The sequence below is a fragment of the Lampetra fluviatilis genome, chromosome 68 (assembly GCF_964198595.1).
Source record: "Lampetra fluviatilis chromosome 68, kcLamFluv1.1, whole genome shotgun sequence".
Taxonomy (NCBI): domain Eukaryota; kingdom Metazoa; phylum Chordata; class Hyperoartia; order Petromyzontiformes; family Petromyzontidae; genus Lampetra; species Lampetra fluviatilis.
This window is the reverse complement of record NC_136342.1, coordinates 5,506,655-5,533,891: the sequence shown is the minus strand read 5'-3', so window position 1 is coordinate 5,533,891 and position 27,237 is coordinate 5,506,655. Positions and strand designations below refer to the sequence as shown.

General features: G+C 57.5%; 1 protein-coding gene across 4 annotated transcripts in view; it reads left to right on the top strand.

Annotated features, from left to right (window-relative positions):
* SETX (senataxin) overlaps positions 1–27,237 on the top strand; it is a 302,333-nt gene that overhangs the window by 248,685 nt on the left and 26,411 nt on the right. For all 4 annotated transcript variants that reach the window (XM_078882998.1, XM_078882999.1, XM_078882996.1 and 1 more), the window contains exons 5-13: positions 5,098–5,353; positions 5,480–5,599; positions 6,524–6,707; positions 8,408–8,498; positions 9,994–14,118; positions 19,939–20,100; positions 20,589–20,694; positions 22,130–22,285; positions 23,254–23,528. In XM_078882998.1, coding sequence (XP_078739124.1) covers positions 5,098–5,353; positions 5,480–5,599; positions 6,524–6,707; positions 8,408–8,498; positions 9,994–14,118; positions 19,939–20,100; positions 20,589–20,694; positions 22,130–22,285; positions 23,254–23,528 — 5,475 coding nt within the window. The remainder of the gene's footprint in view (positions 1–5,097; positions 5,354–5,479; positions 5,600–6,523; positions 6,708–8,407; positions 8,499–9,993; positions 14,119–19,938; positions 20,101–20,588; positions 20,695–22,129; positions 22,286–23,253; positions 23,529–27,237) is intronic.

Sequence of the window (27,237 nt, the reverse complement as noted above, 5' to 3'; positions counted from 1 at the left end):
AGGATGTGATCTGGCGATCGTTGTTGATCGACAAAGTGATCCCCAGCTCCCGTGCCAGGTCAAGTAGCCATTCCAGGGCCATCGAGTCCAGTGCCCTGCCCTCCAGGTCAGGGTATGCGGCCTGTGCCAGGCCAGGAGCGAACAGCGGAAGGCCAATGGCAGCTCCCCCTCCTCCGGCCGCCGTAGCGAGAACTTCAGGCACGCACTGGACGGTGGCTCGAAGACGTTGGCCATCTGAATATACGCCGCCAGAAGCGTAGCCTTATCGACCGGTGGGATTGACTTGAAAGCCTGCAGCACCCTCTCATCCAAACAGGTCGGAAGGGCCCGCAACGCCTCCTCCATGGGCCAGCCGACCGACATATACGCCGCGTCGAACCGGTCCTGGAAGGCCAACCAGTCGCCCACCTTTGCGACTAACAGTGCGACGTGGGGCAACCGGCGCAGTCCTTGGCCATGCGGTGCGGCGAGGTGTCGAAGCCCCGCGGCACCCGCGGGCCACCCCGCAGACGTGGTGATGGGCGGCTGCGTTGCGGCACTCGTAGGCCACAACGGAGACGCGGCAAGGTGCGGTGGCGTTGCGGCCCCCGTGGGCCACGCCGTAGACGCTTCGAGGTGTGGAGGCGTCACAGCGCCCGCGACCCACCTGTCTGCGGCGGTGTACGGAGCCGCGGTGGCGCCCGCGGCCCACCCCGCAGGCACGGCGAGGTACGAGGCCGCGGTATCGCCAGCGACCGGCCCAGCGCACGCGGCGACGGCAGAGGCGCGGCGTCAGCGTGCGTGGCTGCGGCGGCCCCCGCGGCCCCTTCGGGCCACGCCGTAGGCGCGGCGGTATGATTCGGGGCTGCAGCAACCCCCAGCGACGTGGCAAGGGGCGGCGGTGTTGTGGCCTCCACGCCGTAGACGCGGCAGTATGATACGGGGCCGCGGCGGCCCCTGCGGCCCACCCCGCCGGCGCGGCGAGGTGCAGAGCCGCGGCAGCAGCAGCGGCAACCTCCCGCGATGCGTCAAGGGGCGGCGGTGTTGTGGCCTCCACGCTGTAGACGTGGCGGTATGATACGGGGCCGCGGCGGCCCACCCCGCCGGCGCGGCGAGGTGCAGAGCCGCGGTAGCAGCCACGGCAACCTCCGGCGGCGCAGCGATGTGCGGGGCCGCGGCGGCACCAACGGCGGCGGCGGCCGCTACCCAATCCGGCGGCGCGGCGAGGATGGCATCCGCAGATGTATTTGGGGCCCCCCAGCGGGCGCTGCGTGGTGCGGAGCAGCGTCGTCGCCGGCAGCCAGCTCCGTAGGCGCGACGCGCAATGGAACCGCGGCTGCGCCGGCGATGAAGAGCGGCGTCCATGGCACCGACTTGCGGCGTTGCAGCAACAATGGCCGCCGCTTGCGACGTCACAGCCGAAATGGCGGCCGTTTGCGGCGCCTCGGCCAACATGGCTGCCCCTGACTGCGTCGCCATCAACATGGCGGCCATCTCCCGCGGCGCACCCAGTGTGGAAATGGCGCCGTACCTCGACCCCCTGCACGCGCCCCAGCACGGCCGAAGACCTGGCAGCAGCGGCCACCATGCGATGCGCCAGGGCCTGCCACTGGCGAGTCGTCGCGGCACCCGAGTCGGACCCCCCAGAGATGGGCCCATGAAGATGGACCCTAACCCCGCGAGATGCCTGAGGTGAAGGGAGCGGCCGTACAATGGATGCGTCGTGACTTGTCTGGTGCCCGGGAGGTCCCGCCGCTGGAGGGACGTCTGCGGGAGGAGAGGCCTTGGTGTAGGTCCCGGGGGCATTGTTGCACCCCCTCTCGAAGCGGCCCAGCTGACCACAACGGAAGCAAGTCACGCGTCCCCGGACTTGCGAACGGGAAGGAGCCGCTCACCCCGCCCCTGTCCGGCGAGCAGATCCGCCGACCCCGCGGCGATCGTAGGTCACCGCTGCCGCGAGGACCTCTTCCTCCCGGGCCGCCACCACATCCGCCGGTGCCGGAGCACCCGCGCACGCTGCCATCGCCGGAGGGCGCCGCAGCACCAGTTGAGTTTGAATGTTCTGGGCGACGGCCAATGACGTAATTTTGGACTCAGCCGCGATGGACAAAGCGACTCCTAACTCCCCCGCGAGATCCAGCAGCCTGTCCAACGCCAGGGAGTCCATCACGGCCCCCTCCACGTCGGGGTATGCGGCCCGAGCCAGCGCAAGGAGGGAGCGGCGAAACCCGCGGGCGCGCCGTAAACTTGAGTCACGCCGCAGATGGTGGCTCATAAACCTCAGCCATCTGATCAAAGGCGGACTGCAGCGTGGACTTCAGCGCTGGTGGAATACCCAAGAAGGTCTGCAAGGCCCTAGCGTCCAAGCATGTGGGCAGCCCTAGTAGGGCCTCCTCCTCCGGCCAGCGCACAGATTGGTAGGCCACCATAAAGCGGGCCTGGAAGTCCGCCCAGTCCCCACCCTTAGCCACAAACGGCGCGACAGGGGGTAGCCGACGCAGCCGCAGGTGAGCCGCCCCATCGCCCTGGCCCGCGGGGAGCCCGCTGTGACATCCGCGGCGACGTATGGAGCGGCGGCGCTCATGGGCGCCACCATGACGCTTGTCATGACTTGCGGCGTTGTATAAACCATTGCGCCCGACTCCGGCGACGCATGAAAAATGACGCCCGCCGCCGGTGTCGCGGAAAAAATGCGCCCGCCGGCGGCGTCGCGGAAAAAATGGCGGCGCCCTGCTTCGGCGCAGCCAGTGCGAAAATGGCAGGAGCCTGAGTTGCGGCGGGAGGCGCGGCGTCAGCCAAATCACGACAATCGCGCGTCCCCCCGCCCGCGACGTGTGCACGCTCCCACTACGCCAGCGCGACGGTGAGCTGAGCCACCGACCGCTGGAGCAGCTCCAACTGGGCTGCCATGACGTGCCAGACGTCAGCTGGCGGCACCGCGGTTCCCCCTTCGCCGCCTCCTCCGGCTCCAGCCGGGCCACCTGTCCGGGGCGCGTCTCCGGGGCCCCGAACTCCGGGGTCTCCGCCAAGCCAGCCGCAGCTTCGTCCTCCCCCACCGGAGGTACGCCAGCCATGGTCTTCCGTTTCGCGCCGGATTTTATATTTCCGCTTGTACGGAAGCCACTTCTAACACCAGTTGTTGTGTGGTAAGAAGGATGCTGAAGCCAGTCGTGTAGGGGCTCTATGCCAACTCTTTATTTAAGAGCTTGCGCCTAACTCGGGGGAAGGGGTTAACACAGTTATTAACTAATCTCCCCAGGGGAAGGGTACTGGGAGTTCCCTACACCCTACCAGGCTATCGGGCTCTTCCCACAGCACTGACCGAGGGTTCATCCAACTCGGCCAGCCGGGTAAAGCAGCCCTTTAGCCTGGCTCTCTACCCTCTATCCCGGAACCCCCTACTCCCCTAACACTCACTCTTCTGGCTCACCGCGAAGACCCCGTCTACGTAACGGGTCTCCCCTCAAATACCCCGGGTGGCATGACGTCACTTTTCCTTGACGGCATTCCCCCCGAGGCGAGTGTGACCTGACGTCAGCACTCCACTCCTCAACACTAGTACAGCACTAACCGGTTGTGTTGCAGAATAAACCCACTACTACGTTAACAATTATAGTGTGGTGTGTTGTTTATACTAGTACAGCACTAACCAGTTGTGTGTTGCAGAGTAAACCCAGTACTCGAATTGGTCGATAATATTGGTCACGATAGCGTTACGTGTTCAATTGTTTTAACCAATCCGCATTTAGAATCGACGTCGTGCGGATTACGACTTTTTGGCTGCTGCTTTGCATTTCCACGTTGTCATGATGATGATGATAAGCTGCCAGTTTGTTGAGCTGCTATCGTTTGTGATAGTCAGGTTGAGGGCTTCTAAAAAAGAAGCTGCACAGAGCAGTAGGACTTTACCTGGTAAAATATCAATAATAAAGATTTTTGGGTTAGATCGCGTTATTTATAAATGTGTCGTAACCCTCCACCACCCCACACGGCCAATCAGTAAAAAATGTCATGTTGACAAAAGACAAATAGTTCACTATTTAACGAGTGAGGCACGCCGACTGAGACCGAGCATGGGAGAAGATTACCCACAATCCTGCAGCGAGAGAGAGAGAAGAACCATCGGCTCAGTTGTGATCACGTGACGCTCGGCAGACAAAGCGTCTACATACTACTCGTATTGCAAGACCTCGCTCATTTATCAAGTAAAATTTTTTTTTTTTATTTGCTCGTCTTGCAAAACACACGCAGACCAAGTTACTCGCAATCCAAGGTTTTACTGTCCTTTTATAGAACAGAGGTATAAGAGGCAAAACTCCACGCAGAAATGCTCCCTGATCGGGAATTGAATCCTGGTCCCTTCTGGGTGAGTGGGGATCGCTCAAAGACAAAGATCCCCCTGTATAGCCTTAACAGACTATTGGGGCAAGTGCTCTTAGCAAGCACCTATGAAGACCGGCACAGGACACGAGGGGGTGGGTGACCAGCGCCATGCTAGGGGCCACCTTTGTCTCTCCAGTGGTGACGTTTACTACACACCATACCAGGTACTCATTTGAGGCTGAGTTGACCTAGAGGAGGCCCAGGATCGGTTCAGATAATTGTCACTGGTGTTGGCCGTAAGCGGGAATCGAACTCGGGTGGCCGAGTTCGTAGCGCAGCGTGCTAACCACTGCACAAACACTCCCCACATCACTACCACCACCACCCCAATCTTCGCCATCACCATTGTCACCATCACCAGTGCCATCACTACCACCACTGCCACTATCGCCACCATTGCCACCATCACGACCACCACTGCCACCGCAACGCCACGCACACACGGACATACTGTCACACACACGGACATTCTGTTACACACACACACATACAACAACAAACGCCATTCACCACTAAGTGGCGGTGACGTCACCACGACGCTTGTGCCAGGCCATGTGCACCTTGAGGCCACGTGAGGTGTCGAACGCCCGCTGGCAGGAGGTCACGGGGCAGACCCAGGTGCCACGGGTCGACTGACTGAGATGACCGAGATGACTGGCTGATGCACCACCTGTGCCCCCTATTGTGCCGACACACACACTGTCACACACGCGGACACACCGCCACCACCGCCAGGTGCGCAAGTGGGCTCTGCTGACGGCGCGTGAACTGGGGCGCATCAGCCGGGACGACTACTACGACCTGGCGGAGGTGATCGGCTGCCTGCTGCGCGTGGTCGACATCAACCCGTTCATCAACCCCGACCTCTACAGCGCCGCCCTGGAGGCCGCCGCCGAAGTAGACGGCGGCGGCGGTGGAAACTCGTCGCTGGCGCTGATGCTGCTGCCGCACCATCTCTTCGACCCGACCAACCACAAGAGCTACTGGCTGGGTAACGTCTCACCCCGCTGCCCACCGCGCAGAGTGCGCCACGGCGGTTTTGTGGCACCCGTGGTGTTGTTGTTCTCTACCCAAGTGTTGCTGCTGTTGGCCTAAGGTGTGTTGTTGTTGTTTCCAGGTGTGTGCATGTTGCTGAGTCTCCTGGAAGAGCAGGCCATGGAGAGTTTGCTGCTGGGACTGGACCGCAAGGCCGACCTGGTGCAGGCCATCATGCACACGCTAGAAATGTCTCCCACCGGTGAGACGACTTCACTACATGCTGGAATTCTCTCTCTCTCTCATGTCTGTGTGTGTCTGTGTGTGTGTCTGTCTGTGTTTTTGTCTGTCTGTGTGTCTGTCTGTCCGTGTGTCTGTCTGTGTTTCTGTCTGTCTGTGTTTCTGTCTGTCTGTGTGTCTGTCTGTCCGTGTGTCTGTCTGTGTTTCTGTCTGTCTGTGTCTTTGCATCTGGGAGCCGGGAATGGTGCTGGGAAACCCACCTTACCCTCAAGTGCTGTGCCGGCCTTCAAAGGCGCTGTTGCTAACTCCTCCGTGCCTCCGTGTTAGGAGGTGTTTTGAGTTGTCTTGAACTCCGTTTGGGGGCTTGGTGAACTCGCGTCGTCCCAAGGTTTACAAGAGCACCGGTCCAGGGTTGTGCTTGGGCGTGTGGCTTCAAGCGACGACGAGCGGCGTTGTGGAGGAGCTTGCTCACGACCCTGCTGCTGCTGCTGTTGCTGCTGTCACTGCTGTCACTGCTGTTAATGCTGCTGTTGCTGCTGCTGTTGCTGCTGCTGCTGTTGCTGCTGCTGCTGTTGCTGCTGCTGCTGTTGCTGCTGCTGTTGCTCCCGCTGCTGCTGCTGTTGCTGCTGTGGCTGCTGCTGCTGTTGTTGCTGTCGTTGCTGCTGTGGCTGCTGCTGCTGCTGCTGTGGCTGCTGCTGCTGCTGCTGTGGCTGCTGCTGCTGCTGCTGTGGCTGCTGTTGTTGCTGCTGCTGCTGTTGCTGCTGTTGCTGCTGTTGCTGTTGCTGCTGTTGCTGCTTTTGCTGCTGTTGCTGCTGTTGCTGCTGCTGTTGCTGCTGCTGTTGCTGCTGCTGCTGTTGCTGCTGTTGCTGTTGTTGCTGCTGCTGTTGCTGTTGTTGCTGCTGCTGCTGCTGCTGTTGTCGCCACCACGGCCACCACGGATGTGAAGATGGTACTGCGAGCAGCAGCAGCAGCGCGTTCTGGCCGGCGCTGCAGTGCCTCATGCTGCTGCTCGACCGGCTGGGCTCCAAGGTGTGGGGCGGCCACTCCATGGACCCCATCCAGGTGTTCCACAAAGTCACCTCTAGCGCCAGCTACCAGCACGAGGTGGACGCCGTGCGCCTGGCACACTGGTAAAGAAAACAACAACAACCATGACAACAACAACAATAACCGGCATGACGGTCTTGATGCTGAGAGCATGTGGAGTTTGTGTTCTACCCCTGTTCTGCAGAGAGAGTGAGTGGAGTTTGTGTGTCTACCCCTGTTCTGCAGAGTGAGTGAGTGGAGTTTGTGTGATCTACTCCTGTTCTACAGAGTCAGTGGAATTTGTGTGTTCTACCCCTGTTCTACAGAGTGAGTGAGTGGAGTGTGTGTGTTCTACCCCTGTTCTACAGAGTGAGTGAGTGGAATTTGTGTGTTCTACCCCTGTTTTGCAGAGTGAGTGAGTGGAGTTTGTGTGTTCTACCCCTGTTCTACAGAGTGAGTGAGTGGAGTGTGTGTGTTCTACCCCTGTTCTGCAGAGTGAGTGAGTGGAGTTTGTGTGTTCTACCCCTGTTCTACAGAGTGAGTGAGTGGAGTTTGTGTGATCTCCCCCTGTTCTACAGAGTGAGTGGAGTTTGTGTGTTCTATCCCTGTTCTTCAGAGTGAGTTCTCCAGAGTGAGCGAGTGGAGTTTGTGTGTTCTACCCCTGTTCTACAGAGTGAGTGGAGTTTGTGTGTTCTTCTCCTGTTCTACAGAGTGAGTGAGTGAGTGGAGTTTGTGTGTTCTACCCCTGTTCTACAGAGTGAGTGGAGTTTGTGTGTTCTCCCCCTGTTCTACAGAGTGAGTGGAGTTTGTGTGTTCTACCCCTGTTCTACAGAGTGAGTGGAGTTTGTGTGTTCTACCCCTGTTCTACAGAGTGAGTGAGTGGAGTTTGTGTGTTCTACCCCTGTTCTGCAGAGTGAGTGAGTGGAGTTTGTGTGTTCTACCCCTGTTCTACAGAGTGAGTGAGTGGAGTTTGTGTGTTCTACCCCTGTTCTACAGAGTGAGTTAGTGGAGTTTGTGTGTTCTACCCCTGTTCTACAGAGTGAGTGAGTGAGTGGAGTTTGTGTGTTCTACCTCTGTTCTACAGAGTGAGTGAGTGGAGTTTGTGTGTTCTAACCCTGTTCTACAGAGTGAGTTAGTGGAGTTTGTGTGATCTACCCCTGTTCTACAGAGTGAGTGAGTGGAGTTTGTGTGTTCTACCCCTGTGCTACAGAGTGAGTTAGTGGAGTTTGTGTGTTCTACCCCTGTTATACAGAGTGAGTGAGTGGAGTTTGTGTGTTCTACCTCTGTTCTACAGAGTGAGTGGAGTTTGTGTGATCTACCCCTGTTATACAGAGTGAGTGAGTGGAGTTTGTGTGTTCTACCTCTGTTCTACAGAGTGAGTGGAGTTTGTGTGTTCTACCCCTGTTATACAGAGTGAGTGAGTGGAGTTTGTGTGTATGGTTCCACTTTGTGTGCTCGTGTGACGAGGGCGACCTCATGTTGCAGATGCTGCATCTTGCTAATGATGTTACTTTGCGGTGCAGAATTTCACTGAGCTGCCATTGAACGTTGTCTCCTACATTGTGTGCAACAACGCTCAGTGATTGCTCCATGTTCACGAGGTCCCCGTGTCGAGTGTTCACGTCGTCGTCGTCGTTAATATTCCGTTGTTCAATTTAACGCGTAGACTTTCGCTACCATTATCCATAATGCAGGTTTTTTTTTTCCTTGGCTTTGATCGCGTCACTTATATATATTTACGAGATCTAACCCAAAAAAACTGTATTATGGATTTCTGTTGTTCGTCTCCCCCCCTCCCCCCCAGCCAAAGAAAGATAAAACACAACCCGGGCGATGACGACGGGTTGTCGTGCAGTCAGATTGTTTACCAGTCCGACATCATGTTCTGCACAAAGGTATGTGTGTCTGCGTGCGTACGCAACGTACTCTGAACCTTTTTATTCACACCGTACGCAGCCAACCGTGGCTAATCGGAGGTGTGGGGGGGAAGGGCAATAACACTCTACAGAAAAAAGCAGTTCTAAAGAAATGAATTGTCAATTTAGTATGGTGGTGTAGTATATAGTGCAGTGTGTGTAGTGTCGTGTGTATGTATGTTGAACGGCTTTTGCACCATTCGTAACCAACTGTGCTCATCAGAGGTTTCGGGGGAAGGACAACAAACTAAACACTAAAAGCAGTTGTCAAGAAATTAGTTTGCTTATCTAGATGATGATTTCAAAGTGCAGCATAGCACCCTAATAGCGGAGGGAAGAGCGTTCCAGACGGCCGCAGAAGCGGGCGCATTCGCAAGCGCGCGATGCGGTCGCCACCGTCTTTGTTCGGGGGTCAGCCCGAAGCCGCTGCTGCGAGTTAACGTGATCACGGTTTACGCTCTTTGACGAGATCAGCGAGATATTGGGGTTCACTTTGTGTGCAATGAGTATGTGTCTGCTCATATGAACGTCCACGTGATGATGATGATGGTGATGATAAGTCATTTGGTTGAGCTGCCATCATTTGCGACAGCTTCTGAAATAAGTAATATTTTAAAAAGTTTTTTTTTAAACACGCTTTAATGAATTCTAGATTTGAAGCTTTCGTGACTGCAAGGAATCATCTTAGGTTTTTTCGGTAAAGTCACGTAGAAAGTAATTTTATTTTACTTTCTACGTGACTTTACCGAAAAAACCTAAGAAGACGCTTTAATGAAATGTCCCGTACTCATAAGCTTGCCATAACGTAAGGGACCGTGCTGATTTACAGCCAACGTCAGTTGAGCGTGGACAATTAGACCTAAGCCGAAACATAACATATAAAAAAGAATGTTTCAAAATACTTTTTCGATTTAATTTTAATGATAGAATATCGTATTGTCATCAGTATGACATAAGTATACCAAGTTTTCAGTCGATACCCCATTGGGAAGTAGGCTAAAATGGAGTTACAAGATTTGAGGATACGACAACAACAATAAACGGACCGAGTGAGTTCAATAAAAGTGTGTAAAAAACTACACAGCAGCTCAGCGGGGTCTAACCCCATTCATTCAATTCGTTAATGCCAGCAGTGTGTAGTGTAGTGTATAGTAGTAGTGTATAATATAGTGTAGTGTGTAGTGTAGTGTAGTGTGTAGTGGCGTATATTAGTGTAGTGTGAAGTAGTGTAGTGTGTACTGTAGTGTAGGGTTACTTTTCGATTCTATTGGGACGAATTAAGCCCTTAACGTGTATCTCCTTTACTCGCTGAATGGCCGGATTCGTGGAAACCAATTGCATTCTCCTGCATAGGTAAGGAAGTCACTATGAATAAATCTCAACTAAACTATCTTTATATTCTAGTAAGTCAAGCCCACTGTTGCTCTCCTCCTGTGCGCGCTTGCCCGTGAGCGTTTCACCTCTTGACCCGCAGCGCCTGAACCCCTTCACGCCGGCGGCGCCACCGTCGGCACGTTCCTCCCCCGTCGCTGCTCCTCCCGGCGACGACTCGGTGCTGTCGGACATGGCCTCGCTGCGGCACGTGCTGGCCACCGAGGAGGGCCGCTCGCTGCGCCGCCACCACTCCACGTTCCTGTGGCTGCTGCCGTTCGCCCGCTCCGTCATGGACCTCAACGAGTTCGGCATGGGCTACGTGAGCGAGGTGATGCACTACCTGCTGGAGAAGGCGACGCCGGCGTCTTCCACGGCGACGATGCCGCCCGCCCCGTCGCCGTGGCGTCGTCTCCACGACGACCCCGACGACCCCGACGACGACCCCTTGGCCGCCCTCTTCCTGCTGACGCTCGCGGCCGTCGTGCAGCTGCACTACAAGCGCGGCTACATGCACCTGGTGTGGTGCAGTTCGGGCCGCTGGCTCCGCGCCTTCGTCTCCGCCGCGGCGAAGGCGGTGGCGGCGGCATCCCCGGCGGCGCCGGCGTCGGCGTCGGCAAGCGCCGACGCGGCTCGCCGGGCCTGCCTCCAGCTGGTGCGCACGCTGCTGCGCGACGGCTGTCGCCTGGGACTGCGCGCCGCCTGCCAGCCATTCCTGGACGACATCAACATGTGCATGCGCGTCGCCGGCGGTTCCGGCGCCGGCGCCGGAACCAGCGCCGGAGCGTGGCCCCTGTGCCTGGAGCGTCGCGACCGCCTGCTCGGCTGCCTCACCGACGTCGTGGCGAAGCTGCGAGTTCACCTGGCCCAGCGCACCGAGATGCTGCTCGCGCCGCGCCCGAGCTCCGCCAAGCTGCAGCGGCGCCAGCAGCAGCAGCAGGAGAGGAAGCTGCCCAACCTGAAGCCGTGGTTCCCGGGGAAGTCGACCGACGAAACAGACGGGGCGGCGGGAGCCGATGCGCTCGGCGCCGGCGGTTTGGGGCCGCCCCAAGTCCCGGGCCGCACCGGCGCATGGCGCGAAGGGGCCGACGAAGAGGGGGAGGAGGCGGGGACACGACGGACGGGCGGCGCCGGCGCCTCCGTGCCGGCCGCCGGCAAGCGGAGAGCCGTGGAGCGCGCGCCACCGGCGCCACCGGCGCCACCGGCGCCACCGGCGCCGCTGGCGCCGCCGGGCGCATCCTGGGACGGCGGCGACAGCTACGACATCGAGATGATCAGCTCGGAGGGTGGCAATGACGACGACGGCAACAGCGACGACGACGACGACGACGTCCCCCTCATCCAGAACAAGTTCCTTCCCCGCAGAGGCGCCAGCGCGGAGAGAGAGTGCGACGACATCATCCTCATCACCGACACCGACTCGACGGGCGAGGACACCTTCACGGAGGCGCTCGGCAGCCGGCGAGACGGCAAACGAGCCGACGAGAAGGTGACGTCGGCGGCCGCGGAGGAGCAACGAGGCGGGTGCCGGCCCGGCGAGGGCGGTCGTACGCCGCCGCTCGGCCACCAGCGCGACGGCAGAGGAATGGCACCGGCGGTGAAGAGCGAGCCGCTGGAGCCGCTGGAGCCGTTGGACCGGCGCTCCTTGGACCCGGACAACGAGCTGGACGACGGCTTGGACTTCTCGCAGTACCTGGACGACAACGACGACGACGATCTGAACACGCAGCTCTACGACTTTGAGCTGGACGAGTTGAGGCACTCCCAGAGCCTCGTGGCCAAGCGGGAGGAGAAGGGGGAGGGGAAGAGGGGCGACAGCGAGGAGGTGGTGGATGTGGAGGAGGTGGAAGGGATCAAGGAAGAGGCGGTAAAGGTCAAGAAGGAGGAGGCAAAGGTCAAGAAGGAGGTGAGCGGTGTCAGCCCGGTCGCTGCGCCGAGCGACGGCGCCCCGTTCCAGACCGCCGCTCCGACTCTTGGGAGCCACGTGCGGTCCCCCGGCGCCGCCGTCACCGCCAAAGTCCCCAAGCGAGAAGCGCCGGCCACCTCTGGCGTCGTCTCCCATCGACCGAGCGGTGCCGCCAGGTTGCCGGATAGGAAGAGGGCGGCCGATGGCGGCGCCGGCACGGCCAATACCGGCGCGTCTCGCCACGAAGGGCCCGCCGCCAAGATCTCCAAGTACTTCGACGAGCGGCGTCCGGCGTCCGGCGCTGCCAAGGACAGGACGGTGACGCCGACGGTGGTGCCGGCGGAGAAGCCGACGGCGGAGAAGTCGACGGTGGAGCCGGCAGCGAAGACGCCGGCATTGCTGGCGGAGAAACCGCCGGCAACGCCGGCAGCGAAGATGCCGGCGGCAACGCCGGCAGCAAAGATGCCGGCAGCAAAACCGCCGGCGATGCCGGCGGAGAAACCGCCGGCAACGCCGGCAGCGAAGACGCCGGCAGCGAAGACGCCGGCAGCGAAACCGCCGGCAACGCCGGCAGCGAAGACGCCGGCAGCGAAGACGCCGGCAGCGAAACCGCCGGCAACGCCGGCAGCGAAGACGCCGGCAGCGAAGACGCCGGCAGCGAAGACGCCGGCAGCGATGCCGGCGGAGAAACCGTCGGCGACGCCGGCGGAGAAACCGCCGGCAGTGCCGGCAGCGAAACCGCCGGCGGCGCCGGCGGAGAAACCAACGGTGGTGCCGGCGGCGTCGGTGGTGCCGGTGGCGAAACCGACGGTGGTGCCGGTGGCGCCGGCCATGAAGCCGACGGTGGCGCTGGCTCCTCGGCCGAGTAGCAAGGAGGACGGGAGGGGGAAGGCGGCCGGCGGCTCCCCGGGCCGGAGGGTCGATGGAGCTGGCCGCGGCTCGTCGGCCACGCCGACGCTCCCGCCCGCGGCGGCTCGCCGGCCGGGGTTCAAAATGACGGCGCGCACTGCCCCTGACCTCTCCCAGACCAGCCTGGCGCGCGTGCAGCGCTTGCGCTGCAGCGGAGTGGCCAAGGCGCCCAGGAAGGCCAAGCTGATCTCGCCCAAGCCGCTGGCGAAGCTGCGTGGCAACACGTACATGCTCGCCTGCCAGGAGACGCGCCGGCGCGCCCAGCAGCTGTGCGGCGGCGGTGGGAGCACGCACGGGAGGGGACGTGCCGGGGGCGGCGCCGGCGCCGAGAGAGCGGCGAGGGTGCACCGCGAGGAGGAGGAGGACCGCGCGGCGGGCGGCGTGCCACCGGCGCCGCCGCTTTCCGCCGCCGCCTGGCGGAACGACGGCGGCGCCGGAGGCGGCGATGAGTTGGAGGACGAGAACTTCTTCCGGCTGTCGCAGTCGCCGCCCATCCCGCAGCAGAGCCAGGAGGAGCACTACATGAGCGACCGCGACGAGTTCCGCTTCTCGGACGACGAGGCGGGTGAGGAGGCGACGGCGGAGCAGCGGAGCGGCCTGCCGGCCGTCCTCGGCGACTTGCCACCCGGCGTTCACTTCAAGCCGGGAACATTCGCGGCGGCGGTAGCGGCCGCGACGGCCGCCAAAGATAACGCGAGTGGCTCCGCCTCCGCCGCCTCCGCAACCGACGCCACCAGCTCCTCCGAGCTCGTAGAGCGCGGCGGGGCCGAGCCGGGGTGGCGGTGGTGGGGCGATGACGGGGAGCGGAACGACGGCGACCTCCTGAACCTCACCCAGCGCGACCCCGTCGACATGGACGTCGACGAAGACGACCCCGACGGCGACGACGTCGTCCCCATGGAGGTGGACGAAGCGCTTGAAGGCGCCGGTGGCGCCGACGAGCGCCGGCTCGGGACGGCGCCGCCCAGCAACGCCGGCGCCGGACCGCGCGCCCAGGCGACGGCCAGGGCGTTCGCCAGGCCGGGCCCGTCGCGCAACGCCCTGCTCACCGGCGACATCGCCAAGGCGGCGGTCACGCAGCCGCCGGCGCCCACCGGGGCCAGAGTCGGCGCCGTGCCGGCGCAGAGGCCTCCGTCGGCGGCACCGGGCGGCGGATTGTCGCCGCTGGGAGGCATCCTGTCGCTGATAGACGACAGCTGGGGGAGGTTTTGCCCGGCCGGCGCTTTGTCGGCGGCCGGCGTTTTGTCGGAGGCGGCGGCGGCGGGGATGGAGGTGGGTGGCGCGGCACCGGCGGTGAGGAGCGCCGCGGTGGTGGAGACGCGAGCCCTGGAGCGGAGCGTCGCCCGGGGCCGTGACCCCCACGGGGGAGTCGACTTCGGCGCCATCACAGAACCGCTGTTCTTTATCAACCAGGTTACGGCTCCCTACTCCCCTCTCCTCTCTCCCCTCTCACGCCATCCTGACCGACACTTGAATATGGGCGGCAGTGTGACTTGGTGGTCACTCGTGTGCTCTGCAAAGTGAAACGCACCCCAAACTTCATGGTTATTGGAAAAAGAATGTTTTATATATTTATATAAATATGGATGCTGAAGGGTCGGGATCAAACCCACGACCTCCTGTAGACCAGGCGAGGTAGTTAACATCTCCTAGCCAGCGCGGCGCCCCCCGACATGACTGGGTGGGGTCTCTAGCAGGGATGGGCGCACCCAGAGAGGAGTTGGCGGCCCACAGGAGCGGCCCTGCTGCACCGCAGTGGGACGCAAACAATCAAATTGTCCTCGTGTGTGGGGAACTTCTTTCGCACCGTACGTAGCCAACCATGCTAATCGGAGGTGCAGTGTTGAGTCTGTGGGCAGTGTTGAGTCTGTGGGTAGTGTTGAGTCTGTGGGCAGTGTTGAGTCTGTGGGCAGTGTTGAGTCTGTGGGCAGTGTTGAGTCTATGGGGAGTGTTGAGTCTATGGGTAGTGTTGAGTCTATGGGCAGTGTTGAGTCTGTGGGCAGTGTTGAGTCTGTGGGCAGTCATCTTCTTGGTTCTTTCGGTAAAGTCACGTAGAAGGGAAATAATAAAATAATTATAATAAAACATAATAAAATAATTCTCACGACTTTTCGGCCACAACGCAAGCAGCCGTCCTCAGGTGAAGAACAGGTCTGTCGGGAAGACAGCATCTGAATGAAACACCCCAGGCTTGGAGCGTATATTTAAGCTGGGTTCGAGGGGGAAGAGCGCCTTGACAAAAGAACTTGCATATCAAGAGGAATTTAGCATATTTATGGGAAATGCAGATATGGGATTAGTCACTGCTTGTGAAATGCGTAGGAGGTGGGCGGGGGGTTTCAAAGTCATATTATGCCCGTGCATTATGCAGGATTAGCAGCATCAAAGGGAGAGGATAGGGGTAGCATTAATAAAGGGAAGGAATGATAATAGTATGTAGCTGCAGTAACTAAATCACCACGTAAAAAACTTAAGTATAAACTACATAGTATCATCAGTATACTAAATATACTCTCCAATAAGCTGAGCTACTAACAGTAATACATTACAATTCTACGTCACGAAAAATATAATATGCTTCCACCTAAACTTTTTTCTCTTACATCACATGGGTCTACCCCGTACTATATACTGCCATAGACAAACCCAACATTAAATTACATACTGTATTAGACTATACATTGTAATATTACACTATGTATTATTCTACCCACCCTACTGTATACCACACTGCTGTATATTCACTATACAATTACGATACTATATATTACCTTATACATTGTATTAAACATTACAATTTTATACTATTTATTATTAATTCTAGATTTGAAGCTTTCGTGACTGCAAGGAATCATCTTCTTAGGTTTTTTCGGTAAAGTCACGTAGAAAGTAAAATAAAATAAAAACAAAAATCACGACGTTTCGGAGGCAACACAAGTCTCCGTCATCAGGTGGGACCGTCACAGCCAGATTAGCTGTATCAAGTGAGGCAATGATTCAAGATGTAATCCCTTAAAAGCGAGTTGAGGGGGGAGGGAGAGGGAGGGGGGAGCTCATCAGACTATGGTAGCCAATGAAAGGAACGTATCGGGAGGGAGGGGGGGCGAGGCCAAAAGGGTGGGCGATGGACGTGGAAGCGCTTGTGCGCAAGCGGCCAATTACTGCACACGCCAACACAATGGAGCGATTGTGCGCAAGCGGCCAGCCACTGCACCCGCCAACACAATGGGCAGAGAGGAGGAGGGGAGGTCTAATACACATGATAGACAAAAGAACGAAAATGATGATGGGTACAAACTTAGGGGGAGCTCATCAGACTATGGTAGCCAATGAATGGAACGTATCGGGAGGGAGGGGGGGGGCGGGGGGGGGGCGAGGCCAAAAGGGTGGGCGACGGACGTGGAAGCGCTTGTGCGCAAGCGGCCAATTACTGCACACGCCAACACAATGGAGAGAGAGGGGGAGGGGGGGTCTGATACACATGATAGACAAAAGAACGAAAATGCCCATGTTTATACCAATGCTGGCTGAACAATGAAGAGAGTACTGTTAAAATAACTGGGGATGTTAACACTCGGTAAAGTACAGTAAAATAGTGCCTGTCAGATAAGATGGTCCAAAAAATTTGTGATTAAGTATTTTTTGCGTGGTTGATAACATCTTTCCAATGATTACTAAGTTTGTACCCATCATCACGGTTGAAAGTATGTCTGTGTTTGTATATTTGTATGGCTTCGTGTACAAACCTTTGATGGTAGCCGGGAGGTTTGCAGAGAACCTTGGTCTCGGAAACCAAGGTTCTCTGCAAACCTCCCGGCTACCATCAAAGGTTTGTACACGAAGCCATACAAATATACAAACACAGACATAATTTCAACCGTGATGATGGGTACAAACTTAGTAATCATTGGAAAGATGTTATCAACCACGCAAAAAAGACTTAATCACAAATTTTTTGGACCATCTTATCTGACAGGCACTATTTTACTGTACTTTACCGAGTGTTAACATCCCCAGTTATTTTAACAGTACTCTCTTCATTGTTCAGCCAGCATTGGTATAAACATGGGCATTTTCGTTCTTTTGTCTATCATGTGTATCAGACCCCCCCTCCCCCTCTCTCTCCATTGTGTTGGCGTGTGCAGTAATTGGCCGCTTGCGCACAAGCGCTTCCACGTCTGTCGCCCACCCTTTTGGCCTCGCCCCCCCCCCGCCCCCCCCCTCCCTCCCGATACGTTCCATTCATTGGCTACCATAGTCTGATGAGCTCCCCCTAAGTTTGTACCCATCATCATTTTCGTTCTTTTGTCTATCATGTGTATTAGACCTCCCCTCCTCCTCTCTGCCCATTGTGTTGGCGGATGCAGTGGCTGGCCGCTTGCGCACAATCGCTCCATTGTGTTGGCGTGTGCAGTAATTGGCCGCTTGCGCACAAGCGCTTCCACGTCCATCGCCCACCCTTTTGGCCTCGCCCCCCCTCCCTCCCGATACGTTCCTTTCATTGGCTACCATAGTCTGATGAGCTCCCCCCTCCCTCTCCCTCCCCCCTCAACTCGCTTTTAAGGGATTACATCTTGAATCATTGCCTCACTTGATACAGCTAATCTGGCTGTGACGGTCCCACCTGATGACGGAGACTTGTGTTGCCTCCGAAACGTCGTGATTTTTGTTTTTATTTTATTTTACTTTCTACGTGACTTTACCGAAAAAACCTAAGAAGATATGTATTATTATACAATCTGCTATACACTATACCATTGACCGTCGCGTGAAAGATACTAAGAGGAAGCAACGAAATATGTCAATGGGAGAGTGGTGGTAGGAGACTTGCAGCGGAGCAAAGAATCCATTCCCTGCGGGAGAATACAAGATATATAGTCAATGCCAGTGAGTGGACTGCGGTCTGAAAGTCACCGTAAACGTGAACACAATCAGTTAAGATCCGAAATGGTTTATTACGTCCTTCCAATGATTGCTGAGCCAGAATCCATCTTCTCGGTTGAAATTGTCGCTGTGTTTGTATATGTGGATTGCCTCATGAATGAATCTCTCATGGTAGCCAGATGGCTTGCAGAGAACCTCTGTCTTGGAGAAGTCAATGTCATGTGAGCCCACTGAATTGTAACAGTGATCTGCCACGGCTGAGGTGTTTGTCCTACCGTGTTTCAAGTCTGATTTATGTTCACGGATGCGGTCCGAGACATGTCGTTTGGTTTCTCCAATGTAACTGCTACCACAGAGGCAACTTAGTTTGTAGACGCCAGGGTACTGTATGTCTGGAACCACATCTTTTACAGACGGGACCAGATCACGGATTTTATGTACTGTGTTGAATCGGACCTGGATCTTGTGTTTAATCAGGATTTTGGAGATATTTTTTGTGACCCCAGCAATGTAGGGTAAACCATCACCTTACCCTACATTGCTGGGTGCAGTGTTGAATCTATGGTGCAGTGTTGAGTCTATGGGCAGTGTTGAGTCTGTGGGTAGTGTTGAGTCTATGGTGCAGTGTTGAGTCTATGGGCAGTGTTGAGTCTATGGTGCAGTGTTGAGTCTATGGGCAGTGTTGAGTCTATGGGCAGTGTTGAGTCTATCGGCAGTGTTGAGTCTATGGACAGTGTTGTGTCTATGGGCAGTGTTGAGTCTATGGGCAGTGTTGAGTCTATGGGCAGTGTTGAGTATATGGGCAGTGCTGAGTCTATGGGCAGTGTTGAGTCTATGGGCAGTGTTGAGTCTATGGGCAGTGTTTGAATGTTGAACTTCTTTAGCACCACCGTACGTAGCCAACCGCGCTAATCGGAGGTGCGTGGGAGGAAGGACAACAACACTAAACACAACAAACACAACAAGAAGCAGTTCTAAACAAATGACTTTGTCAATCTGGACGATTATTTAAAAGTGCAGCGTAGCTCCCAGCGTCTTCCTAACATCGGAAGGGGAAGAGCGTTCCAGACGGCCGCAGAAGCGGCGCGTCCGAAAGCAGCGCACGATGATGATGGTGAGCCAAAAGCCGCCGCCGCCACCGCTGCGGCTGCAAGGATGACCGGAGTGCCGCGTGATGGCAGTGGTTTATAGCTGCTTGACGCGATCAACAGCCGAGGTACTGTCGTTCATTTGTGTGATGAGCGCGAAAAGGACCCCGGGTTCGAACTCCCAACTCGGGCGACTTTCTTCGTGGAGTTTGTCTGGTTCTCCGCGTGTTCCACAGGATGCGAGCGAGTCGTCTGTGTGACGATATTTTGTGGGGAGCGGTAGTGGTGCAGCTGTTAGCGCTGCGCTACGTACCGCGCGACCCGAGTTCGATTCCCACTCACGGCCACCAACACCGGTGATGATTATCTGCACCGGTCCTGGGCCTCCTCCCCTAGGTGGACTCAGCCTCAAATGAGCACCTGGTGTAGCTGTGTTGTAGTAAACATCGCCGCTGGGGAGACAAATGCAGCCGGGCGTGGTGCTGGCCACCCACCTCCTCGTGTGCCGTGCCGGCCTTCATAGGTGCTGCTACTCGCTAACAGCACTTGCCCCAACAGTCTGTTAAGGCTATACAGGGGACCTTTGTCTTTGAGCGACCCCCACTCGCCCAAACTGCATCCTCAACTAAAATGGAACTTGTGTTTTTATTTCACCAGGTAAGGCCCACTGAGCTGTGTAGTTATTTTTTCAGCCACAGGCCATCGCAGATGATAGCCCAACGAAGTTGCTTATCACGTGCACATTTAGAGCACCTCTAGTGAGCATAGTTGGCTACGTACGCTGCGACAGAAGTTCAGCACACATGCGTACGTACACTCTAAACGCATGATGTCGATTCTAAACATCGAGGGAAAAACCGGAGAAACCCGGAGAAAAATCCACGCAACCACGGAGATAGAGACACGCAAACTCTAAACATCCAGCAGGCATCGTCAGGGGATCAGGATCGAACCCATGACCTCTCGCGTACCAGGCGAGGTAGTTAACATCTCCCAACCAGCGTGATGATCATGAGAGAGACACGCAAACTCTAAACATACAGCAGGCGTCGTCAGGGGATCGGGATCGAACCCACGGCCTCCCGCGTACCAGGCGAGGTAGTTAACATCTCCCAACCACCGTGATGATCATGAGAGAGAGAGACACGCAAACTCCAAATACACAGCAGGCGTCGTCAGGGGATCGGGATCGAACCCACGGCCTCCCGCGTACCAGGCGAGGTAGTTAACATCTGGTCGCCACCGCGTGCACCCCGCCCAGGTGCTGCGCTGGGAGGTGCAGGCCCTGCAGAGAGGGGTGGGCGGCCCTCCCAGCGGCCTTTGCGGCTCGGAGCCGCGGTTCAGCGTCCCGCTGCACTTCCCGTCGCACGAGGCCTACGTGCAGGTCTTCCTGCCGCTGCTGCTGCTCGAGTCGTGGGAACAGGTGAGGGGGTGGGGGTCAGGTGATGGTGGGGGCAGGTGAGGGTGGGGGCAGGTGAGGGTGGGGGCAGGTGAGGGTGGGGGGCAGGTGAGGGTGGGGGCAGGTGAGGGGGGGGCAGGTGAGGGTGGGGGCAGGTTAGGGTGGGGGTGGGGGCAGTTGAAGGGGGTGGCAGGTGAGGGTGGGGGGCAGGTGAGAGGGGGGGGCAGGTGAGGGTGGGGGCAGGTGAGGGGGGGGGCAGGTGAGAGGGGGGGCTTAGGTGAGGGTGAGTGGCTGTGTCAGGTGGTGGAAGCTTAACGACACATTTATATTCTCGCGATCTAAACCAAAGTAACCTTTATTATTATCAAAGGGTGGCAGGCCGGGCGTGGTGCTGGCCACCCACCCCCTCGTGTGCCACAGTGCCGGCCTTCATAGGTGCTGCTACTCGCTAAGAGCACTTGCCCCTCACGGTATGTGAAGGCTACCCGGGGGATCTTTGTATTTTTGTTCAGCTGGCGTCGGACATGGCAGAGGAGCGGCGCCGCAATCGCCCGGCTTTTCGGATGCGGCTCAAGTACTCATCGAACCGGCAAGGGCTGTCGTGCGGAGAGTTTGAACGTAACTCGCTCGCTCACTCGCTCACACTGTCACTCCCTTGCTCACACACGCACTCACTCGCTCACTCACTCATTCACACTGTCACTCACACATGCACACACTCGCTCACTCACACACTCACACACTCAGTCACACACTCACTCACACACTCACACACTCGCTCACACACTCGCTCACTCATTCTATCACGCACTCACTCGCTCACACTGTCACTCACACTGTCACTCACACACTCGCTCACTCATACAGTCACGCAGTCACTTACTCGCTCACTCGCTCACGCTATCAAGCACCCATTCACATTCACACGCACTCACTCACTCGCTGACACACACACTTGCTCACTCACAGACTCGCACACTCGCTCACTTACTCACACACTCACTCACTTACTCACACACCCGCCCACTCACTCGCTCACACACTCACTCACTTGCTCACACACTCACACACTGGCACACTCGCTCACTTACTCACACACTCACTCGTTCACACACCCGCCCACTTACTCACACACTCACTCACTTGCTCACACACTGGCACTCGCACACTCACACACTGACACTCACTTACTCACACACCCGCTCACTCACTCACTCACACACTCACACACACACTCACACACTCGCTCACTCACTCACAGACTCGCTCACTCACTCACACACTCGCTCACTTACTCACACACTCACACACTCACTCACACACCCGCTCACTCACCCACCCGCTCACTCACCCACACACTCACTCACTTGCTCACACACTGGCACTCACACACTGACACTCACTCTCACGCAGTCGCACACTCTCTCTCTCGCTTGCTCACACACTCACTCTGTCACTCACACATTCACTCATGGTCACATGCACTCAAACTCACACTCAGTCACTCACTCTGTCACTCACGCACTCAAACTCACACTCAGTCACTCACTCACACAGCCACTCACGTTGACACTCGCAGAGTCACTCACGCACTGTCACTCATTCTCACTCGCACGCACTCACTCATGTTAACACGCACTCACTCATGTTAACACGCACGTACACACTGTCACTCACTCACACTCTCTCATTCACTCGCACAAAGGCAAAGATCCCCCTTATAGCCTGACTGCCGGGGCAAGTGCTGTTAGCGATTAGCAGCACCGATGAAGGCCGGCACGGCACACGAGGGGGTGGGTGGCCAGCACCACGCCCGGCCGCCTTTGTCTCCCCAGTGGCAATGTTTACCACACACCGCACTGGTGAATCATTTGAGGCTGAGCCGACCTAGGGGAGGAGGCCCAGGACCGGTGCAGATAATCGCTATCACCGGTGTTGGCCGTGAGCGGGAATCGAACTCGGGTCGCTGGGTTCTTAGCGCAGCGTGGCGCTGACCGCTCCACCACCGACCCTTCGTGAGACCCTCGGTGAGACACTTTTGTTCTCTGCGCAGAGATCCTTCCGGCCGCGGCCGCTGCAGCCTCTCCTCCGTTGGGGCTTGGCGACGTCCTCATCTTGTGGCTGCCCACAGCCGGAGCCGGAGTGGGAGCCGGAGTCGGGGAGGTGCCGTACCTGGGTTACGTGTGCCGCATCACCCAGCAGGGCATTGGTGAGAGCAGCGCCGTTGGCAGCGCCGGCGAGAGCGCCGCCGGTGGCTAGGAGACGTCGACTACCTCGCCCGGTGTGCAGGGGCTTTGATCCCGACCCTGACGATGCCTGCTGCTGCTGCTCTGTATATTTGGAGACTGCGTGTCTCTCTCATCATCATCATCACGGTGGCTAGGAGATGTCGACTACCTCGCCCGGTGTGCGGGAGCTTTGATCCCGACCCTGACGATGCCTGCTGCTGCTGTATATTTGGAGTTTGTGTGTCTTTCATCATCGTGGTGGCTAGATGTTAACTACCTCGCCTGGTCTACAGGAGGTCATGGGTTCGACCCTGACCATGACGATGCCTGCTGCTGCTGCTGTATATTTGGAGACTGCGTGTCTCTGTTCCTGTGGTCGCGTGGACATTCATAGCAGGAAGCAAATACTCTATAAGTGCATTGAGACCCATAGAGACCCATAGAGACACATGGAGACACATGGAGACACATATAGACCCATAGAGACCCATAGAGACCCATAGAGACCCATAGAGACACATAGAGACCCATAGAGACACATAGAGACACATAGAAACACATGGAGACACATAAAGACACACAGAGACCCATAGAGATACATAGAGATGCATAGAGACCCATAGGGACCCATAGAGACCCATAGAGACACATCGGAACCCACAGAGACACATAGAGACGCATAGACGAAGCTAAACTATTTTTATTGTACCAGGTAAGGCCCGCTCAGCTGTGTAGCCCGTCAAAAGCGACCCCCCCCCCCCCCCCCGGCTATCGCAAATCGTAGCAGCTCAACGTAGCGGCTCGTCGTCGTCGTTAACGTCGTCGTTGTCGTCGTCGTTATCATTGTGATCGTCATCATCGTGGTAGTCATCATCGTCATCATTGTGGTCGTCATCATCATAGTCGTCACAAACGCCGTCACCGTCGCCCCCCCGCCCCTCCCCCGCAGGCTCCGCCGTGACGCACGACCCGGCTCGGCGCGGACCCCACGGCGCCGCCGACGTCCGCTTCTCGGTGTCGGTGCAGACGGTGGGGCCGCTGTCGGCGCTGCTGGAGCGGGAGGTTCGCTGCGAGGCCGCCGGCGCGGTCGTGACGGCGGAGCGCCGCTACTGGGCGCTGCTGGCGCTGCCCCGCAGCCCGCTGGCCGCGGCGCTGCTGGCGCCCCGGCCGGCGGTCTTCATGACGCCGCTCGCAGAGGCCACCGGAGGCTTGCCGAGGCCCGGGGTGAGCGGCGCGCGTGCATACACGCGCACACGCACGGACACACACACACGGACACACGCACACACACGCGCTCACACACGCTCAAACACAACAACAACAACAACCGCCATTCGCCACTAAGTGGCGGTGACATCACCACGACGCTTGTGCCAGGCCATGTGCACCTTGAGGCCACGTGAAGTGTCGAACACAGGAGGTCACGGGGCAGACCCAGGTGCCACGGGTCGACTGACTCGGATGACTGAGATGACTGGCTGATGCATCACCTGTGCCCCCTACTGTGCCAACTTGCTGTGCTTTAGCCACCCGCTCGTTGTTGTGAGCGTCGCTCCTCCGCCATCTGTTGTTGTTGGAGGGCGACTGCCTCCAACTGCCCAGTAGCAGCGTCCTTCACGAGCCTCCTCCACAGAGGCCGATCTTGACACCGCTGGTACCAGTCATCGGCAGGTCCACTCAGATCCACGTTCTCCTGTACCACATCACTCCATCTCTTCTCTAACTCGTGCCGCACCCGTTTAGCCCCCTCGATCCGGCCGAACAAAAGACGCCGAGGCATGCGGTGGCTGGGCATGCGGGCTACATGACCCAGCCAACGCAGCCTTGCCTGCCGGAGGAGCTCACCGATGGGACTCTGCCCAGATCTTTCAAGGACTTGTGAGCTCCTCACACAATCCAGCCTGGTTAAACCCAGGATGGATCGTAGGCAGGCCAGCCTAAATATTTCTAACCGGCAAGGATGTTCCATTAGGGGGGTTCACGCCTCGCAAGCGTAGAGAAGGGAGGGAATGACTGTGGCCGAGAAGACCTGAAGCTTCGTGCGGAGCGACAGACCAGGCAGCTTCCACAGAGGGCGACCACCACGGCATCCTTCCAATCCTGCGGAACCCGTCCAGTGGCCCAGACTGTTGTTATGATGTCATGTAGGGCAGTCTGTGCACAAACGCCACCCTCCCTGAGCATTTCGATTGGGAGATCATCTCGGCCCGGTGCCTTTCCTAGTCTCAGACTCCGGATCGCCTTAAGTACTTCCTCAACAGATGGCACCTCAGCCAGCCACTCACAGGGTGTGACTTCTTCCAATATTTGGGGCACCGCAGCCTCAGCAGGGTCATCCCCACTTTATGTCACGATGTTTTCCTGGCTGAGGGATTTCCCCTCCCCCAGGACCTCACGAAATGCTCAGCAAATCTGCAAACCTGTTCCTGGCGGTCTGAGATTGGATCACAGTTTTCCCCCTAATGATGGTAATAGGTGTGGCACTGCAGGTTACTTTTTTGATGGGGTTAAATAGGGATTTGTGATCGTGGACCACTGAGGCAGACTCCATCTCCTCAGCAATCCGTGACCACCACCCATCCTTGCAGCGCCTCACTGCTCTCCGAACCTCCGAGCGAAGGCTGCGGTAAGCCTCCTCATTCTCTGACGTGGGATGCTGTAGACGGTTAGAGTGGGCCTGTTGCTTTTTCTCAACCATCCTGAACACCTCCTCTGTCAGCCAGGGTCTCTGGGGAGGTCTGGACCGCGTAGCCAAAGCAGCCATTGCAGCTGCATGAGTCACAGTCCTAAATCTCGCCCATTTACCCTCGACATCAGGAGTGGGGGACAATGCCAACCCCAGCCGCAAGCGATGATGAAATTCATCTTCTGAGACCAGGCCACCTTAGGTTGGAATGGGGTCTTGGGTGTACACCCACCACCGGAGTGGAAGAATGGCAGGCGCATCTTACAGATGACTCGTCGATGGTCAGAGGGCAGATCAGCTCCACGGTAGGTCCTGGTGTCAAGGACATGGGCTCGCATCCGCTGATCCGTCACTATTTAGTCCAACAGATGTTCTTGCTTGGACCCGGCATACATCCATGATGTTGTGTGGATGTGCCGATGCCGGAACAGCGTGTTGGTAATTACAAACCCATGGGCTTCCACAAAAATCTAGGAGCCTCCTACTGTTGTTATTGAGCTGATCTGGCCCATGCGTTCCAATCACTCCAGACTAGGTGCTAGCATCATGACCAACTCGGGCATTGAAGTCACCCAACAAGATGACTCTATCCCAAGGGGCCACTTTAGCCAGCACCTGTGACAGGTGGTCATAGAAGGCATCTGACTCATTGGCCTTGCCTGCATCCCTCCACGGATGTTAGTCTTCGGTGGGGGCATAAGTAACCACGGCCACCAGTTCTCGCCTCCGGTTGATGGGAAGGCGAGCCCAAAGTAGCCTGGGGCTTACAGCTTCCCACACCTCACCGCCACGCTCGTTCAGAAGAAGACCTTGTTATTTGGCTGTCTCCTGCCCTGAGTAGAGGACTGTCCACCCCTCATGGTGACAGGAGCCAGAGCTGGTCCACCGGACCTCCTGAATGCCACAGAGATCCAGGCGGTACCGGTCCAGCTCCCGACAGAGGAGTGGCAGCCTCTTCTCCGCAGTGAGCATTCGAACATTCCACGTGGCCATCCGTAGTGGCTTGTCGTTGTTTCTGGAGGAGCCCCGAGGGTAAAGATTCAATCTCCTGACTCCGCCAGATGGGGTTTGGCCAGGAGACGTCATAGACGCCTGGCCACCCGGGGCCTCCGGCACAAGCTTATTAGTTAGATATTTTAGTCGTGGTTTCGTGGTAATTTATTGAAGGTGGAGGGCTTACCAGCCCTTCGCACCCATCCAGAGCCCCCATTTAGCCACTGTGGTGGTCACAGACGCTATGAGGGGAGAGGCCAATCGGAATTGGCCCTCCCCCCCACAGCACTGTCCACGACAGCGTTGCCCGTCCGGCACCGCGAGGAGGTAGGGGGTTGTTTTTTTCACGCGTACACGACCACCGGTGCCTTGGTCTGCCTCTGTGAGCATTGAGTGTGTTGGAGTATTCGAGTCATAGGGGTGTGCCTTAGTCCGAATCTGTGAGCGTTATTGATGAAGCGCTCTCATTTCTGGTGGCCAGGTCACTTCTGACGAAGGCCTACAACAGCTCTGTTGGCCCTTACCTGGTGAAATAAAAAAATATAGATCCGATGGTGAGATGTGAGTGGCTGCGGTGTTTGTGTGTACGTGTGTATGCTGAGCTTCTTTCGCACCGTGCGTAGCCAACCGTGGACAATCGGAGATGCTCTGTGCGAGTGTGTGTATGTGTACGTACGTTGAAAGATATGGACAAAGTCCCATCGGTGAACACCTCCGGCAGGCAAGGCTGCGTTGGCTGGGTCACGTAACCCGCATGCCCAGCCACCGCATGCCTAAACGGCTTTTGTTCGGCCGGATCGAGGGGGCTAAACGGGCGCGGCACGGGCTAGAGAAGAGTTGGAGTGATGTGGTACAGGAGAATGTGGAGGTGAGTGGACTTGCCGATGACTGGTACCAGCGGTGTCAAGATCGGCCTCTGTGGAGGAGTCTCGTGAAGGATGCTGCTGGGCAGTTGGAAGCAGTCGCCCTCCAGCAACAACGGAGGGCGGAAGAGCGACGCTCACAACAACGAGCGGAGCGCCGGGTGGCTAAAACATAGCGAGTTGGCACAGTAGGGGGTAGAGCTGGTGCATCAGCCAGTCGCCTCAGTCAGTCAACCCACAGCACCTGGGTCTGCCCCTTGACCTCCTGCCAGCGGGCGTTCGACACTTCACGTGGCCTCAAGGTGCACATAGCCTGGCACAGGCGCCGTGGTGACGTCACCGCCACTTTGTGGTGAATGGCGGTCGTCGTTGTGGCTGTTCATTGACCTTC